This window comes from Melampsora larici-populina, assembly GCF_000204055.1.
Source record: "Melampsora larici-populina 98AG31 unplaced genomic scaffold MELLAscaffold_48, whole genome shotgun sequence".
Taxonomy (NCBI): Eukaryota; Fungi; Basidiomycota; class Pucciniomycetes; order Pucciniales; family Melampsoraceae; genus Melampsora; species Melampsora laricis-populina.
The window spans coordinates 621,422-638,859 of record NW_006768812.1 but is presented as its reverse complement, the minus strand read 5'-3'; the positions used below and the strand labels follow the sequence as shown (position 1 = coordinate 638,859).

Genomic DNA, 17,438 nt, shown 5'->3' with positions numbered 1-17,438 from the left:
AGCGTTTCTAACCAAAATTGCAAATCTTCTATCGCGTCCGAAGGTAACTTCCTGGATGCGAAACGGTTAACCCACTCTTTCTGCATTCGATGTAAGCTGTTCAAATAGCATCTCAATTGAGGTAAGATGTAGGTCACATGATTTAATCTTCCAATGAAAATTTCTAACTTATCATAAGTAATATTCGCTTCAGGAATCAAATATTCCTTAATCTGTTCCTTCCTTTGTGACAATTTGTTTTCTGGGAGTCTCACGGTTTTATTTGATCCATTCCAAATAAAACCAATAAATTTTTGCTCGTGTCTGAACTTCGACAGCTTCTCTACGTTTGTTGTAACACCTAGTTCTTGCGACCTCTCCGCGATTTCCTTCATTTCGATTGATGAGCCAGTTCGTTTGATGAACAAATTGTCATCTACCCATCTGAAAACCGTAATTAAATCAAATTCCTTCATCATAATTTGTTTCCATGCGTCAGCTGGTCGTCCGAAGGAACCACATCCAGCTACGCCTCCGAAGGTTATTCTAGTATCCAACATCAAATTGCCATCGAAATCCTTTACCATTAAGTATCTCCATTGTTCCATTTTTGTTGGGATTTGCCTATATGCTTTTTCCCAATCAAAAACACCTAACAACCACGCGGTTTTTGATGATTTGAAAAAGGTCGCCACAACGTTGAAATCGTCCCATGTCGTCTTAAAATCATCTGCACTCACAAAAGAGTTTACTGATCTTATGTGAGGGTCATTCCTCGGATAAGATAGGTCGTTAATTGGTCTTAGGGATCCATCGCCGTTAATTACAGCTCCTAAAGGACTTGATCTAAAGAAGTCGAAAACTTCTGCAACCTGTTTGTGTGAAAATGGTCCAAACATACGTTTTGCTATTACCTCTTTTTTCATTGAGGTTATAATCTTCTCTGACGCTAAAGTCGATGACGTGTGGTTGTCTGGGGTAAAATAAGCCAAATTTGGGAAAGGTAATGTGTGACTTGGTATCCCTTGATCGAAACCACTGACGAATCCTTCTAACACATCCTCGTAATCAGGTAACATCCGATGTTTCTCTAAAGCTTCTTTCCATTTAGCCACATTCATCTCGCACTTTATTTTACTTGGCCAGTTTTCTGGTAACGACACAACATCTCTCGATTTATCTTGTAACGACACAGTATCTCTCGAATCTTCTTGCATCGCAACATGATTCGACGTTGAACTCTTTATACTTCATTTCAATAATAAGAAGGAAAAAGGAACATGAAATACATATATCAATAACTTTATTACATCAAAACTCTATGACTAACAACGATTTGTGAAAACTGGGATAGAACAAAAAAAGGGGGAAAAGAAGTAATGAATAGCAGAAAACTCTACCTACTTATTAGGAGTAGGGTTTTGTTGACTATTCTTATTCGCAACTGATGCAGCTCTCTTTTCCTTATAATTCTCATCAAAGTTGTTTCCTTGATAGCCTCTCGCGAATTTCTTCTTTTCGAAAGGTTTCTTGTTCACTATAGCCGAGTCATTATAATTACTACCACTCGCTTGTTGATCGTTATTCCATTTTTGATAAGGCTTGTTTTGTTTAAATTGATCTGATTTCTTAGGTGGTTTACCCGTCGCTGGGTCCCAACCATATCTTTCTCCTCCCTCAACATAAGGATTTTTCTTAAATAAAGATTCATCTACCAAATTTTGGAAGGGAACATATTCGTCAACACCAAATCATAATAATTTAAGGGGTTCATTACTTACCTCTTAACCTCGTTTCTCCGAAACATTCTTCGGCTAATACTTGATTGAATTCTGAGATATCTGGTGGTGCTACTAATCCATCTACTTCTACTCTATTAATCAGTGCTTCTTCTCTAACCCTGATGTCATATTTCAAAGCTGTCATCCAACCCATTAAAGATAAGACTCTTTCCACATTCGCCTTATGAGCTAAAGACCATTCCACGAATTTTACGAATTTGGCATTCCTGAGAGCAGTGATGTATCCATTGTAATGAATACTCCACTCTCCGTAATCTAATAACCATTCGTCACCATAGGGAAGACCCGTATAGGAATCACTTTTCAGTTCTCCATCTACTGACTTTGCTTTCTTTCTTACATGGTAGCCCATGGCTTTGTTTTGCCAATCTTTATCGAAGATTGTCAAAGGAATCGGGTATCGTAATTCTTTTATGTTCTTGTCGAAATAAGGTGTGTAACTTTGATTTTGATAATTCGACGTTTTCCTTATATAAATTTATATCAATGATCATGATTTATTTTATTATTTCAACTTGTAAAGTCTCACCTGGGAAGAACCACATTCCGTTTTTGAACACTCCACCATCCGATCTTTCATTCACCGTTCGGTTTTCTTCTAACACCGGGTTGGCGGATGTTGCTCTTTTGTTAGATGGTCGATTAGTTCCTAAGAGACTTAACGATTCATAGACTTTCAAGTATTTTGATGCACCAAAGCCGTCTCCTTTCATAGTTAAGCTCATCGCCTTTTTGAAAACTGCATCTTTATCGGTCAAGTCTATGTTGTTATCGAAATCATTCCCTGATTCTAATATCACTACATCTTCTAACAAACGTATCCTTTTTATTAGTTAACCTTCTTAGTAGATCATTCATGTAAGATCACTTACTTTCAACATTTGGTGGTTTACTTCTCAAAGCATCTAAATAGACTTGGTTAACCAATTGTCCTTCGCTATTGCTTCTCTCAATAAAGATTGATTGATTGGATTTCTTCTTTGGTGAGCTTTTCGTAACTGGAATTTGTTTGAAGGCTTTATTGATATCTAATAAATTAGAGTCATTTAATTCGTTCGAATTCTCTGAGCTTCTATCATCAACTAAATCTTCTGTTATAATTATGGGATTTGTCGTTGATCTCGAGCTATTAGTTTCTCTATTTTTACCTAGAAGGAATCATGACTTATTTTTAGATTCTATTCCTCGATCATGAAAAAAGTTAAAATAAATTAACTTACTTCCTTGAATTGAATCGAGATTATCGTTACTAACGATATCTCCTTGATTCTTTGATGAGTTCTCATTGGTTTTCACCGAGTCTCCTGAATTCTTATTTGGTCCGAGATTCTTGGTGTTAACCGAATCTCCTTGGCCCGATTGAGTGCTTGTTTCTTTAAGATTTGCCCCGAGAACTCTTGATTGTTCTCCTTGGGGTCCTACTAGCATACTCGTGATTGAATTACTTTCCACGTCTTTCTCTCCTGTCGCGTTCTTCTTTCTTGTTGTTCTTTCAGACATCTTTTTAATTTAAATATGTAGGTTTATATGATTTAAATGGATTTAAAACGATTACTAGGAAGATTTAAACTGTCTATTGTCGTGTAATGAAGTTTTTAGAAACGGAATACGGAAAACAAAAAATTCGAGAAGTCGAGCTAGAGAGATGGAGAGTGGAAACGTGAGGACAACGGCGAGTATCCTGATGCAGGATACGACAAGACTTGGAGGAAAACGAGATGGGGGAAGAGATCAGGATGAGATATCTGATCTTCTTGTTTTCCTTCCAAGATCCAGGTCCTGTCCGTTCTGCCCTGGGCTGGTCTCACATAAGCGCGTCTTGTGGACCTGCGCAGAACGGTCAGGCCGTTGCCTAAGTCCCTCACTGACATGGTACTGACATGGACCTTTGTACCCTCCTTCGTACCTCATACGGGTACTTCGTATGATTGATTGATATTCGTCTATCAAACATGAAGTTTATGAATTCATGAATCTATCTAATTTCATCTTGTTTCATATCTTGTCTGCTTGCTTATCCAATCTAATCATTCTGGCTCCCATACTTTGTTGTATCAACTTAGGTTGTTAAAATGGTCTTCAGTGAACAGTATTGTGTAGTTACAACTGGAAAGCTTGGATCAAATCGAAAGGAAAGTGTGGAGTTTCCGTCTCTATCAATCTACTTTTTCTTTATCCTTTTATTCATTTTCTATGGAATTCATATCAAGATATCTTATGTGTAGTTACAGAGAAGCTTGGATTGAAGTAAACAGAATGATTGGAGTTTCCCTTTCTATTCATTTTTTTTCATTTCTTCTGTGGTCTTACGTTCTATAAAATTCAGGCTGAGACTTGTTTATATGCGTGGCTCAAACAGAAATTTTGATGTTTCCGGTTCTATTCATTTAGTTCATCTTCTCTTGTTCCATTCTTTTCTATTCATTTAGTTTATCTTCTCCTGTCTCATTTTTTTTGATTCATTTAGTTTCTTCTCTCGTTTCATTTGTTCTATGACTTGTGATTCAGTTTATCTGTTTCTTCACTTCATTTGTCACCAAAGCTAGTTGATCAAGGTCCCTTTTACATCATCTCAACTGTACATACAAACTTGACTGCTTGTGTTAGATGTGCGACTTGTTGCCAATTCAGTCATATCTTCATCAAAACACAGCATGAGAGATGGAAGCGTAATATGGTAGTTGAATTGCTTCAATTAAATGTATCTGATAAATTTCATTCTACCACCCATTCTAAATATCACCAATGTCATTGACCCTCATTGATCAACAAATTGATTTTCAGACCTGTTCATCCATACAATACGAGTGTTCTGAAACAGGACGGTTTAGAGTTGAACATCCAGACAATACATATGAGTCATTCACAATAATGCAATCAATGTTGTGAGTAAGATTATTGCAGATAGTGAAATAGAGAGGGTTTGAAATCGATAATGAAACATTTATTGCACAAAACATATTGTACATATATGAAGTAATATAAATGAGATAGAAAGAGAGAAGAAAACACATAAATAGACTGATGGCTTACCTATGAGTCATTCGCGATAATGCAATCAACGTCTTAAGTAAGATTATTGCAGATAGTGAAGTAGAGAGGGTTTGAAATTGATGAAGTTCAAACCCTTGACTCATAGGTGGCTTTATAAGGAAAAGATGACAAAAACCGGCTAAGAGTTAGATAAAAGGCAACACAAGACAAGAATTGAGAGCAGCACATGTGAAGATGGAACCATATCAAATAGGATCAAACATAACAACAAAAAAGGAAACATATCAATTCAGAACAGACACTCGCTCAGAGCACACACACCATTCGTAGTCTCCATCACCATCATTCCCCCCTAACTCTTGCAGTCAGTAATGGCAACTTGACCACAGCAGCGCTCGAAAGCCTCAATCGGTAAGGGTTTAGCGGTGATGATGTTATTCAACTTGACGTGATCTCGAATGAAATGATATTGTACGTCGATATGCTAAGAACGTTCATTAACAGCCGGCTACTTAGACAATAAAACAGTTCCTTGGTCATCATTGAAGAGTTGAACGGCTTCCCCAACGGACACAATATTAACCGCCGAAACCGAGAGATTGAGATCTTGAAAAAGGAGCTTAAGCCAGATAGCTTGTCTAGCACAATCCAAAATAGCCATGTATTCTGCCTCAGTTGTTGACAAAGCGGTTGATTTCTGGCAGCGACTGCGCCAAGAAACTATGGTGTCCCCAAAGGTAAATAAATAGCCAGTCACAGAGCGTTGATCATTAACATCATTTGTGTAATCAGCATCCGCAAAGCCTTTCAAGTCAGCAGGCATAGTGCCTTTGAAGAGGATACCACGTGATAAAGATCCAGCGAGATATCGAGTCAAGTGTTTAGCCACGGTCCAATGACTGAAGGTGTAACCTGAGTTGTATCTGGCAAGTTGGCTAACAGCATAAGCTATGTCTGGTCGGGTGCTGATAGAGGCCCAGTTGAGTGATACAATTGATGATTGGTAAGGTAAGTGTGACACAGCTTGAATATCTTTTGGTGAACCCACAGCTAGCTTCAATCCAACAGGAAGAGAAATCTTGACAGAATTCAAATCGTCCAAACCAAACCTTTTGAGCATGTCTCGTAAGTAGTGTGACTGATCCAAAAAAATACTTCCGTCTTTGAGATAAGTGAGACACATTCCAAGATGTAAAGTCGGACGTGGTTTCCACTTGATTTCATAAGACAAAAGAAGGTGTTTTTGAAAATCTTCAATGAGCTCATCTGAGGTAGAGATTAAGAAACCATCATCAATGTGTATATGAAGATAAAGAAAATGATTTCCACGTCGGCAGATGAAAAGACAGTTGTCCGCTTGCAAGGTGACAAAACCAAAAGCCAGTAAAACACTTCTCAAGTGATTGCTGAAATCGTGAGCTCCTTGACGAGTTCCATATAGCGATTTGACCAATTCCCATACCATGCCTTCACTACCTGGTTCCACAAATCCTTTCACTTGTTGAATGTACACACGCTCTTTGATGAGACCGCGCAAGAAAGCCGTGATAATTTCAAATTGAACAACGGAGCATTTAAGATATGCAGCAATAGAGACTAAGAGACAAAAAGTATCAGATTTAGCTACTGCCGAGTAGGTATCATTGAAGTCAATCCCTTCCACCTGATTATTCCCAAAGCAAACCCAACAAGCTTTATACTTGATAACCTCCCCTTTTTCATTTCTCTTCTTCTTTAAAGCCCACTTACCACCAATTACCCTAGCACCGACTGGTCTAGCCACCAATTTCCTGACTTGATGAGATTTGAGCGAATCGAATTCAATTTGCATTGCTTCAAGCCATTCACTTGCGTCCAAAGCAGCCATCGCCTGTTTGTAGGTAGGTTTATCATTTGAATCTAATCCTGCATGAAATGCATGAAGATCTCCTAGACAATCAGGCTCACCTGTAGCACGGTTGGATCGTTGTGGAGGTACAACTTTCGTCCCTCCAGTAAGAGATACGGACCCGGGATTAAATGGGATGATAGAGGCATTTGATGAGTTTCTAGCTGGTGATACAGATGTTGATAGAATTAAAGGCCGAAGAGGACTTTTTGAAGCAGGTAATTGATGAACAGAATGAGGTAAAGACATAGAAGGAGATCAAAACAAAGCAGGAATTGTAGAAGTAGATGGAACAGATATAAAATCAGAAGCATGAATCTGGGAGGATGCAGTAGAAGTAGATGACTCTATATCAGCACCTGGGTTGTCTAGAACCAAGAATTTTGGTCCTTCGGAGAATGAATTTATATGACTGAAAGGGAAAGAGTCTTCATTGACCACCACCACCTGCGTAATCATGATTTTCTTTTCTTCAAGATCCCATACTCGATATGCCTTAGCACTGAGTTTGTATCCCAATAAGACTCCCTCACGACCCTTCAAACCAAGTTTTGCGGAGTTTTGTTTGGAAAGAAAAATTGTGGAACATCCAAGTGTTCTGAAAAACGTGGGATCAGGGTCATGTGACCCAGTACTTGGTAAATGCTGGTTCCAACAGCTCAAAGGAGAATTAAATTTGAGAAAAGCGTGGGGCAATTGATTCAAAGTGAAAGCTAACGCTAAGGCAATTTCCGCCCAGAATTGCACCCGTACTGACACGTGACCTAATACCCACCTAATTTGTTCAATCAGAGATTGATTGTATCTTTCTGCCACGGAGTTTTGCTGGGGAGTATCCGCTGGTCCTTGCTCAAGGCTGATTCCATGTTGATCTAAATAATTCATGAAAGTGTTTGACCTATACTCACCACCCCTGTTGGTGTGCAGGTGCTTAATGTTGGAGTTAAAAAGTACTTCAACACATGTTTTGTATTTAACGAAACATTCAAAAACATCTGACTTATTCTTGATAGGATAGATACTAGCATGTCTAGAAAAATCATCAATAAAAGTGACAATATAACATGCACCACCAATAGAAGAAGGAAACGGCCCCATCACATCAGAATGGATATGATACAAGGGCATTGATGAGGATGGGAAATGAGATGAAAAAGGAGGCTGAGTGATTTTGGCTTTTTGACATGTAATACAAGGAGACATTTTAGACGGAGTTACATTTGAGGAAACCTTGAGACAACCACTCAAGACCAGATGTTTGATAGATGAATAATTTAAATGGCCTAAACGATAATGCCAATGTTCAGCTGACACAGAATAAGCTAAGTCTGAGTTAGACGAGCAAACCTTTGTCTTCTCGCATACGAAATACACATTTCCAGGCATACCGGAAACGGTGATGCTCTCTGACGATCCTGAGAAATACGCTCCGGCATTGCAAAACTGACTGAGGGATAATAAGTTAACCTTCATTGTTGGAACGTAAAGAACGTTGGGAACTAGAATGTCGGTTGGAGTATGCTCAAGGTGTGAATAACCGGATAAGATGATGGAACCAATGTGTGTAGCATATTGTTGACCTTCAGATATACCAGTGATACTGATAGGCAAAATTGAGGGCATATGAACAAAGTAAGTCAAGTTCAAAACCATACTTCTAGTTGCAGCTGTGTCTGCCAAGATTGATCCATAACTAAGCATGGCCGTTTCCCCCGCAGCGTACCCCTGAGCATGGAAACCTTCTTCAGGAAAATCACTGATCATAGCTTCAGCGTTGAAATCGTGAGCGGTGACAGCATAAGCCGGGACAGATGGCACAACAGGCGCAGAAGTCACATTCTTTCTGGCTAAATGAGCAGCTTCAATAGCTAAATAACATTTATCCATTTCATCATTAGACAGAGAAGTCGTAGAAACTGATCCTGATTGAGTTGAAGGTGCATTAGCAGGACAATTACAGGCACGAATCTGATGATGACAGTTTCTGTTGGTATGCATTAATCCTCAGTGATTTTCCAAATGACATAGATCATTTGGTCCATGGCCTATCTTGCGCAAATCTTGACCAGAAGCATTAGGAATGGCAGAATTCAAACGAGAATTTTGAATTTGAAACTGCGACGACAATCAAGCATTGAAAGCAGAGGCAGATGAGCGGTGATTGGAGGATGATTGCTTGGCGACTTCAAGAACAAGTCTGTCCATGACTTTGCTGACAGTTAGAGAAGAAATATCTGCGTAAAATGGTGCAGTGATGTAATCATAGTCCTTTCCTAACCCGTTAAGTAAAAAAATGGCCAATAGTTTAGTCAACAACGCAATCTCTTTGTCCTCAGTGGCATATTGTGCCAATTGATTATGAAGGTTGCGTATTCTAGTTATGAAATCAGAGAGTGATTGACCGTACTCAAGTCTAGCCGTTGCAATATCGCAAATTGCAGCTGCAGCAAGAACCCCACCACTCGACCCATGAGCTTTAGCAAGCTTGGCATAAGCATTCTTCAGAGTGTCGGAGAGGTCAATTAAAGCCTCATTAGTGGCATTGACTGAGTTGAGAAGAAGTTCCATCACACGTCAATGATTTCTGTTGTGAGTAGTCAATTCGGCGGGATCGGTAGGAGGAGTATCAGCAACCAAAAATGGGAGCAAACCACACGTCTGAAGCGCAAAGTGGAAGCGTTCATTCCAATTAGAGAATGTCCCAGCAGTAAGCTGGGGTATCTTGATCTTGTCATCAATGATTTGAGTAGACATGTCAATAACGGGATTGAGAACGTGGCCTCTAAGTGTTTAAATGGAAGAAGTCGTCAAAACGTTGGTCTCAAACAAAGATGAAACCGGAGAAATGGATCCAGCAGTAGAAGATGGTAATGAAGCGTCACCAGACATAATGACAATAAGGGTAAAAGTTAAGATAATTGCGAGATGGCTTGAGCAAAGATGACTTTGACAAATTACCGTGGAATCACTTGAGAAAAACAGCTCATAACCTATGAGTCATTCACGATAATGCAATCAACGTCGTAAGTAAGATTATCGCAGATAGTGAAAAGGGTTTGAAATCGATAATAGAACATTTATTGCGCAAAACATATTGTACATATATGAAGTAATATAAATGAGATAGAAAGAGAGAAGAAAACACATAAATAGACTGATGGCTTACCTGTGAGTCATTCACAACAATGCAATCAACGTTGTAAGTAAGATTATTGCAGATAGTGAAATAGAGAGGGCTTGAAATTGATGAAGTTCAAACCCTTGACTCATAGGTGGCTTCATAAGGAAAAGATGTCAAAAAAACAGCTAAGAGTTAGATACAAGGCAACACAAGACAAGAATAGAGAGCAGCACATGTGAAGATGGAAACATATCAAATAGGATCAAACATAACAACGAAAAAAGGAAACATATCAAATCAGAACAGACACTTGCTCAGAGCACACACACTATTTGTAGTCTCCATCACCAACAATACAAGTGTCTGAATTGGAGCTGTTGGACTTACCTGATGCGGAGTCTCTCACCTGAATGCTCTTGGCCAATCACTTGATATAGAGAGCAACCTTTCATTCAAAAATCAATCAAACACAAGTTCTTGTGGTTTTCTGTGTAATAAACATCACCACAAGTCTGCGTAACCAAGATATTATGGACGAGTCCGTCAGCCCCAAGCCCTATTACTAGTACCAAAGGGCTGCCTAAATAACTATAAAATAACAAGAATAATAATTACAACTCATGGCTCACTTTCAAGAGCCAAGTACATATGAAATTACATATGTACATGCATGTAAATGTAACCAATAGGTTGCATTATGTAAGAATGCCTTTCACAAGTGCGCATCACATGAGTAACGCAAGAGTTACATATGTGCGTAATCATATAATGATTAAATAATTAAAATTCATGATTACATATGTCAAATGAGTATGTAATCAAACCACAAGTTGTACATAAAGGATTTTCAGGGTTTTGAGTATATTAAGAGCTCTCTGACCCGCCAGGAAAATCCATCACCATCATTACATTTAAGCAAATTATCAATAAATTCATCAATCAGATAAATAGAGTTCTTGTCCTCATTTGTTAGACATTATATATTTCTCTTATTGATTATTACCATTGTAGTTTGTTGAAGTTCTTTTGAAGACATCCTTCAGGAGGCGATCCTTGCTGTATTGCTCAAGTTATTAAGGGAATTGAATAACTTGAGAAACTCTAAATTCACGGGAGTTCCTCTGTATTCAGAGTTTAAAGAACTTCAAATATCACTAGGTGATATTTCCCTTTATTAACAAACTCTAGAGTAGAGTGTTGTTAGCTTGGGCACAAAACTAGACTGTATTTTCTACTCTACATCCTGCTAGAAGACCATTTGTCTTGCATTAATTCCCGGATTTGTATCCAAAACCCCGTGTTAAAAGGTCACCTAACTGAAGTCAGTGCTGATTTGATCACACTAATTCTCAGCAAACCTTGTTTTGAAACTTACAACAAGGTTCCCACGTGCCTAATAAACTTAGTTTATTAGTCCATCCTTATCTTTAGTGGTTTACTAGCCCAAAAGAAGCTAGTAGCTCACAGAGTTTGAGATGCTATAATGCCAGAGTGGGCATATATAAGGAAGGTGAGGTGAAGTGTGTGAAATTGAGTGAAAGGGAAACTTTGCCTAGACAAAGCAAATGAAAAAATTTGAGTCTTCAGAGCGCTCTGGAAACTCTGCTCACAGCAAGTATGCCCCGGAGCTCTGACTCAGAGCACACTGGTGACTGTTATCAGAGCGCTCTGAATACTTGTCATCCCTGAAGTGAGTTGTGAAAACCTCAAAGTCAGTAGAAGTGAGGATAAAGTGCACATTCGTTGCTTGATGTTCAAAAGATTTGTAAAGTGAAGTGAAAAAATGACTTATCGTATGAGGGTGGTCTGCTCCATAGCGTCTGCGTGCTCTGTGTGCCAAAGACCAGCTTCCAAGTTGGTGATACAGTACACTGTATGATCAACTTGGAATTCTCCTGAACAGTGTGCCACAGGTGCTCATAATATGCATCAATGGGATCCAAGATGCTAGTACTTTGTCATTTAATTTCTTGTCAAATGGTTGATGATGATAGCAATAGTCACTGAGCAAACGTTGAGAGATTGTCTACACATTCTGGTCAACTCATTCATAAGTCAAAAATAAGCATGGACAACATTGTGTGCACAGCTGTTGGTTCATCTATGCCAGCCAACTGGAACTCCTCCATCAGCAGTTTGATGAGTCAAAACTCAGTTACTGCGGCATCTCACATCTCTGCCCTTTTTTGCAAAGGTGTTTGTCGTCATGATCAGGTGAGTATTTTGCCTCCCCTTACCTTAGCGGTTAAAAACAAACATAATGTGTCCAAGGGCAATTGGAGCCAATTGTCTTTTCAATCATTGACGCTTCCTGTCCTAGCCCGGAAATTCCAATGCAAGGCAAGGATATAATTGCCTGAAATCTCTGAGATCCAACACAAGTACCTTTAATCCTGACCTGACCTGTTTGCACACTGTCAATTGCGAGGTCATGCTTGGCAAACTTGTAAAAAATTAGCCAAACAATTCTTCAACCACATTTTGCAGAGCCAACCTCAATCTTTGGCTAGGCAATTTTTGGAGTTATCATGTGTACTCTAACCATGTCACATTTCTCTTATGACATCATGGTTGCATTTAAACCATTTCTTCATTTCACATGATTGTTTTCAATTATTAACCTGGACAGATGATGGATGAATTGTTCTTCACCTACATATCCAATCCATCCATCTTAGGTACAACCCATTCACTCATAGACCTCAAGTCTATTCTTGGTGTGGACCATCAGCTGTTCAGAATGAACTTTGCCTTGCAGCAACTTTGAGCTTGTGCTCCTCAACTTAATCAAGATAACTCAGCCTGCCAGGAACCAGTTTATGATCCTCCTCCCACTTCACAAAGTTTGATTCCCTTGTTGGCTTGAAACCCCGCCCCCGACACATTCTTCCATCAACCAGAGGGTTCAGGTTTTCTAGTTACTGACAAATCATTTGAATTAAACTTGGAAACGGTAATTGAATTTGGGTTTTGGAATCTGCTTGCACCCAAACATGTATTCCATCATTTTCTTTTGAAGATCTACTTGTCTCCTATCAAGGTTGCCACTATTCTATACTGGTTTAGGTATATTTGGGTATAGTATAGTTTAAAATGAACTATACTATGCTGGGTATAGTATAGTTGAAACTATACTTTACCAAACTATACTCTGTATAGTAACATTTCATCAACTATACATTGAGAAGGGTTATACATATTTTTAATCAACTTGTCCAACTATACTGCCCATTATAGTATAGTATATCCACCACTTTGATCTCACTGTAATGTGATGGATTAAGGTGTGTATATGCCATAATGTTATGGTAGACCATTGTCAATGACTACCGTTTTGTACCGTTATCACAGTGACATCCTCACTGGCAGGCCAGTGAGTACAATTTGCCACAAAACAATCTCAATTCAATATCAAGTTCACAGCAAGATCAGTTTGAGTGGGGGATATGCATGGGCTACAGATCCACCTGGAGCCAAGTCTGGCTCGCAGCGCTACCCAGCGCTACTAAGCGCTTTTTGAGCAGCGTAGCTCAAACCAAGCTTGGCCAAACCCAGAGGCGATAAGGGAGGCGGATTTTTTTTTGGGACAATTCAGCGGCAAGAAGCACTGCTTTTTGGCGAAGCACTTTTCAACGCTGCAGGCTAAAAAGTAACGCAAAATTTGTTATTCACAAATAAGAAACAAAATATGTAAAAAAAGCCTTGGGAGTAATGACTGTAAAGAAAATGTATAACAAGAGTTTCAAATGAAAGTCACGAAAGGAAAAATTATAAGTGAAAACAATATCCTAGAAAAAGTTGAAAAATTAAATGAAAAGTGAGAAAAAGGAACTTTAAATGAGCGTAAAGAAATGAGAAATATAAATAAAAGATAAAACAATAGCAGTTGGAAACAGTGGATAAACTAAGAATAAGTCTTTCAGGTCTTCTTCATCAAGAACTTCTTGGCATACTCAAGAACCTTGCCCACTTCAGCAAAGTCACCGGTTAAAGGGACCCCTTCAATCATCCAAATAGTCCCACAGACTAACATCTCAATCATACAAGGATTCAATCCACCTCGGTCATCACTACAGATTCGTCCGGCAACAGAGAAGGATCGTTCGGGGGGACTAGAAGCTGCAGGTGTTGCAAGGTAATTCCTAGCTAAGACCAATATCACTGGGTATTTTCCTTCATTGTCCTGTAATGATCATACCAAAAAGGATCAGTAGGGTATATGATAAATGATTAAAAAGTTGAAGAAAATTGATGTAACTTACTCTCCACCAATCTAAAGCCGATTGGGGATTGTTTTGGTCAGTGGATACCATGGGATCAATCCCTTGTAGGTATTGATTGAGTTCACTAAGCTTACTCTCTGATGATACCTCGGTGTAGAAATCAAGGTAACCTGGTTGAAAGACGCTAGGAGGCGGCGAATCAACTGGAGGTGAAGAAATGGTGACCGGCTGACTTTGATCTCGGAGTTTGGCTGCATCGCGTTCAGACGTGAAGGCTACTTGCAGTAATGATTTGGCTCGGAAATGATTCCCAGAGCCTTCTCCAAAGGCATGGGAGAAGAATTTCACCCATAGACCAGGGTGAAACACCGCCGCTAGAACTAATGTGTCACATTCCAGAGCTTCTTCAAGGTATGTTTGAATCTTACCCAGCATCACATTGACCATTGGGTAGACAGGATCGTTCTCATGGATGTTGTTGAGGCGTTCTTGCATTGAAGACTTGAGCTGTACATATTTTACTAAGACCAAGCAGCCAGTTGGAGTATTCCCTTCCATTTCACAAGTGAGAATCTTGTATGGCTGAATAAGAACAAAGATACCGGTAATAGTATCATGAAGCTAATTCAATAGTGTGGATGACTGACCGGGAGAATATCTAACAAATCTCGCATTGCTTGCCAATCTGCGCCTGAGAAAAAAACTTCCTTGAAATAGCCATGCTTCTTACCATCCTTCCTTGATTGTTTTTTTTAGAACCCCTAGTAACCTCTTCGAGATCTTCTTTCATGACATTGTTGATCAACTGAAATGAGGAGAGGATCGAGGAGAACATTGAAATGAGACATAGTAAATATAAGGAAAGGAAAGAAAAGCAAAGAGGAAAAAGGAGACTTACCTCTTGAGCCTCCCACATCCGTTCCCATCGTTTGGCACGGATACCCCACCTAATTCTATGACCGGACAAGAGTGCCTTTAACTGGGGAAGCTTATTGTCTTTGTGTGGTTGATTGGCTCTTGCTTGGCATTGGTTGAAATCAGCTTGGTGCCCACTAGATCGGGTGAGCTTCTTATTCACAGTATCCATCTAAATATCAAATAAAAATAATGGGTAAGTCAGATCAAAGTGAAATAGACATTGGAGATCAAAAATAAAAATGAAAATAACTCACATCTTTACATTACTGCTTCATATAGGTGTTGCCAAGAAGGTATGCAGCCTTACGATTTTTATAGTTTTTAGGTTCATCTTCTTGATCTCGATCATAGTCAGAAGATGAACTTGAGCTGGAATCACAGCCAGAATCAGAGCCAGAATTGGAATTGGCAGAGCTGTGAGGGCTGTCAAAGTTGTCTTTGCCTTCATCTTCTAGATCTTGGAAGCCTGATTCTTCAAGGCTATCTTCCTCGTCTTCTTCATCAATCACAGCCAGGACACCTACCGCTGGAAATTGACCCAAGTTGCTATGTCAAATGCGCCTGGGTTTCATTCCCAATACGTCCAGTCCGGCTTTCACTATCAGACCCATCTTGTGACAAAAGCATTGTATCGACATTGTTCTTGGGATCCAAGCGAAGTCATGACCAGACTTCAGGCCTTCTTCATGAAGCTGGTGTGCCATCTCACGGCCGAGAGTGATGTTATTGCTGCCTGAATCAGACACACCAGCGAGCATGTAATAACAGAAAGAAACATGTTAGAACTGTTTGGAAAAATTGAAAAATGAGATAGTAGAAATGAAATATAAGACAAGATAAAGAAAAGAAATGAAATAATAAGGAGAACTTATCTTTTTATATAGACCATTCTTCTTCAAGATTGTCACCAAAGGCTCTGCAAGCAAGTGCCCATTGTGATGCCATGCTACATGCTTTAAGCTCAAGTGCCGAACTACATAGGTCCAATCCTTCTTGATATACGAGACTGATGCACCTATGAACGCATGCAATTTACCTTTCACAGTCCAGACACCTTGGATGAAGCAGAACTTGCTATCCAATTCCTGAAGAATAAATACAGGAAAAGAAAAGGACAAGATCAAACATACAAACAGTCTAAGATTTAACAGTTGAATGAGATTTAACTTACCTTCAATTCTTTCTCAATAACCAAGTCTCTGAGAGAGAGATACAACCGTTTTGCTTCCTCTGCTGATCACTTTTGACCAAAAACACAAGGTTCCGGGCACAGCCAATACATGATAGATTTGAGAATTGGAATGTCAATCCGTTTGAAAGGCAAACCTTGCGCTACTTGCCAGACTGCCAAACATTGATTTAATGTTTGGCTTGAAAACTTGGGTGCTGAGGTGATAAAGGCTGCTAAAGATGATTGGTGTTGTTCCTGTTGACGTTGAATACGTAGTGCTGCTTTGGTTGGAGGTAGTTTGGCACCCAACGTGATCACGAATTCACAACGTGAACATCCTGCGCCAGACTTACCTGGCTGTTTGCTGCCTTCACGATCACCCTTGAGGTTGGACCGGCACAAGCTAGCACTGACCCTAACCACCTTCTTACACATGATGCATTTGTAGGACAGGCCCGGTTGGTCGAGTGGCTAGATTTACCTCATCAGCTTCAGTTTGTAAGACAACAAAAAAAAGGAATGAGAAAAAAGAAATATACGTACATCATTACCAGCATGAGTAGGAGGTTCAAAATAATCAAATTCATCATTGTACTCATCAGGTATTGACTGATTTCTTTTCCTTTTCCTGAGCCTTAAGTTATCTGAATCTGAATCTTGAGCCAAGTCCACTTCGGGTGGACCCGAAGGTATCTGTAGAAGGTATAGTCAGCAATTGAATATAAATAATCAATCAATTACAAAAACACTTACAACAGCCAATGCATTGCTTTGCCGAGCAACAGGCAATGCATTGCTTTGTCAAGCCCAAGCCGATCCAGCATTTTGGCAAGCACTTGGTTGATTCTCTGTTCCAGCATCTGATACAGAAGCTGAGCGGGCTCGGTGTCTACCAGTAGTCTAAAGTACATAACCAAGTAGAAATAAGTAAGATCTTCAGTGACCATTTGATGAGGAACCTTACTGTAGATGATGGATTTGGACTTACATGGCTTTGTCGAACCTGGTTCGATCCATTGATTTGGCGAGCACTTGTGTTGTTCTCGATTCCAGCGTCTGATACAGAAGCTGAGCGGGATCAGTGACTACCTGTAGTCTAAACAACATACCCCAGAGTGAAGATGAGCAGAAATTTGTTGACATTTGGGTATGAAAAAACTCACTGTTGATGATGGATCTGGAAAAAAGTTTGTGCTTGATCGTCCACGAGCTATTTCACGAGGCGGCTGATCACTTGGTACACCGGGTAATGATGCAGATCGCTCACGTTGTCGGTGAACGTGCGCCTCTCCCACGTCTTGGCCGCCTTCAATGAGACCACGACAAGAGTCGGATGAAGGAG

The 17,438-nt window shown here is 39.6% G+C and overlaps 1 protein-coding gene across 1 annotated transcript; it reads right to left on the bottom strand.

Moving 5' to 3' along the window:
• Positions 1–1,379: 1,379 nt before the first annotated feature.
• MELLADRAFT_110911 (uncharacterized protein) lies at positions 1,380–3,281 on the bottom strand (the record flags this gene model as incomplete). Its single annotated transcript, XM_007415080.1, has 5 exons — positions 1,380–1,690; positions 1,761–2,150; positions 2,311–2,541; positions 2,654–2,929; positions 3,002–3,281. 5 exons carry the CDS (start codon positions 3,279–3,281, stop codon positions 1,380–1,382), a joined length of 1,488 nt encoding a protein of 495 aa, XP_007415142.1.
• Between the last annotated feature and the right edge of the window lie 14,157 nt (positions 3,282–17,438).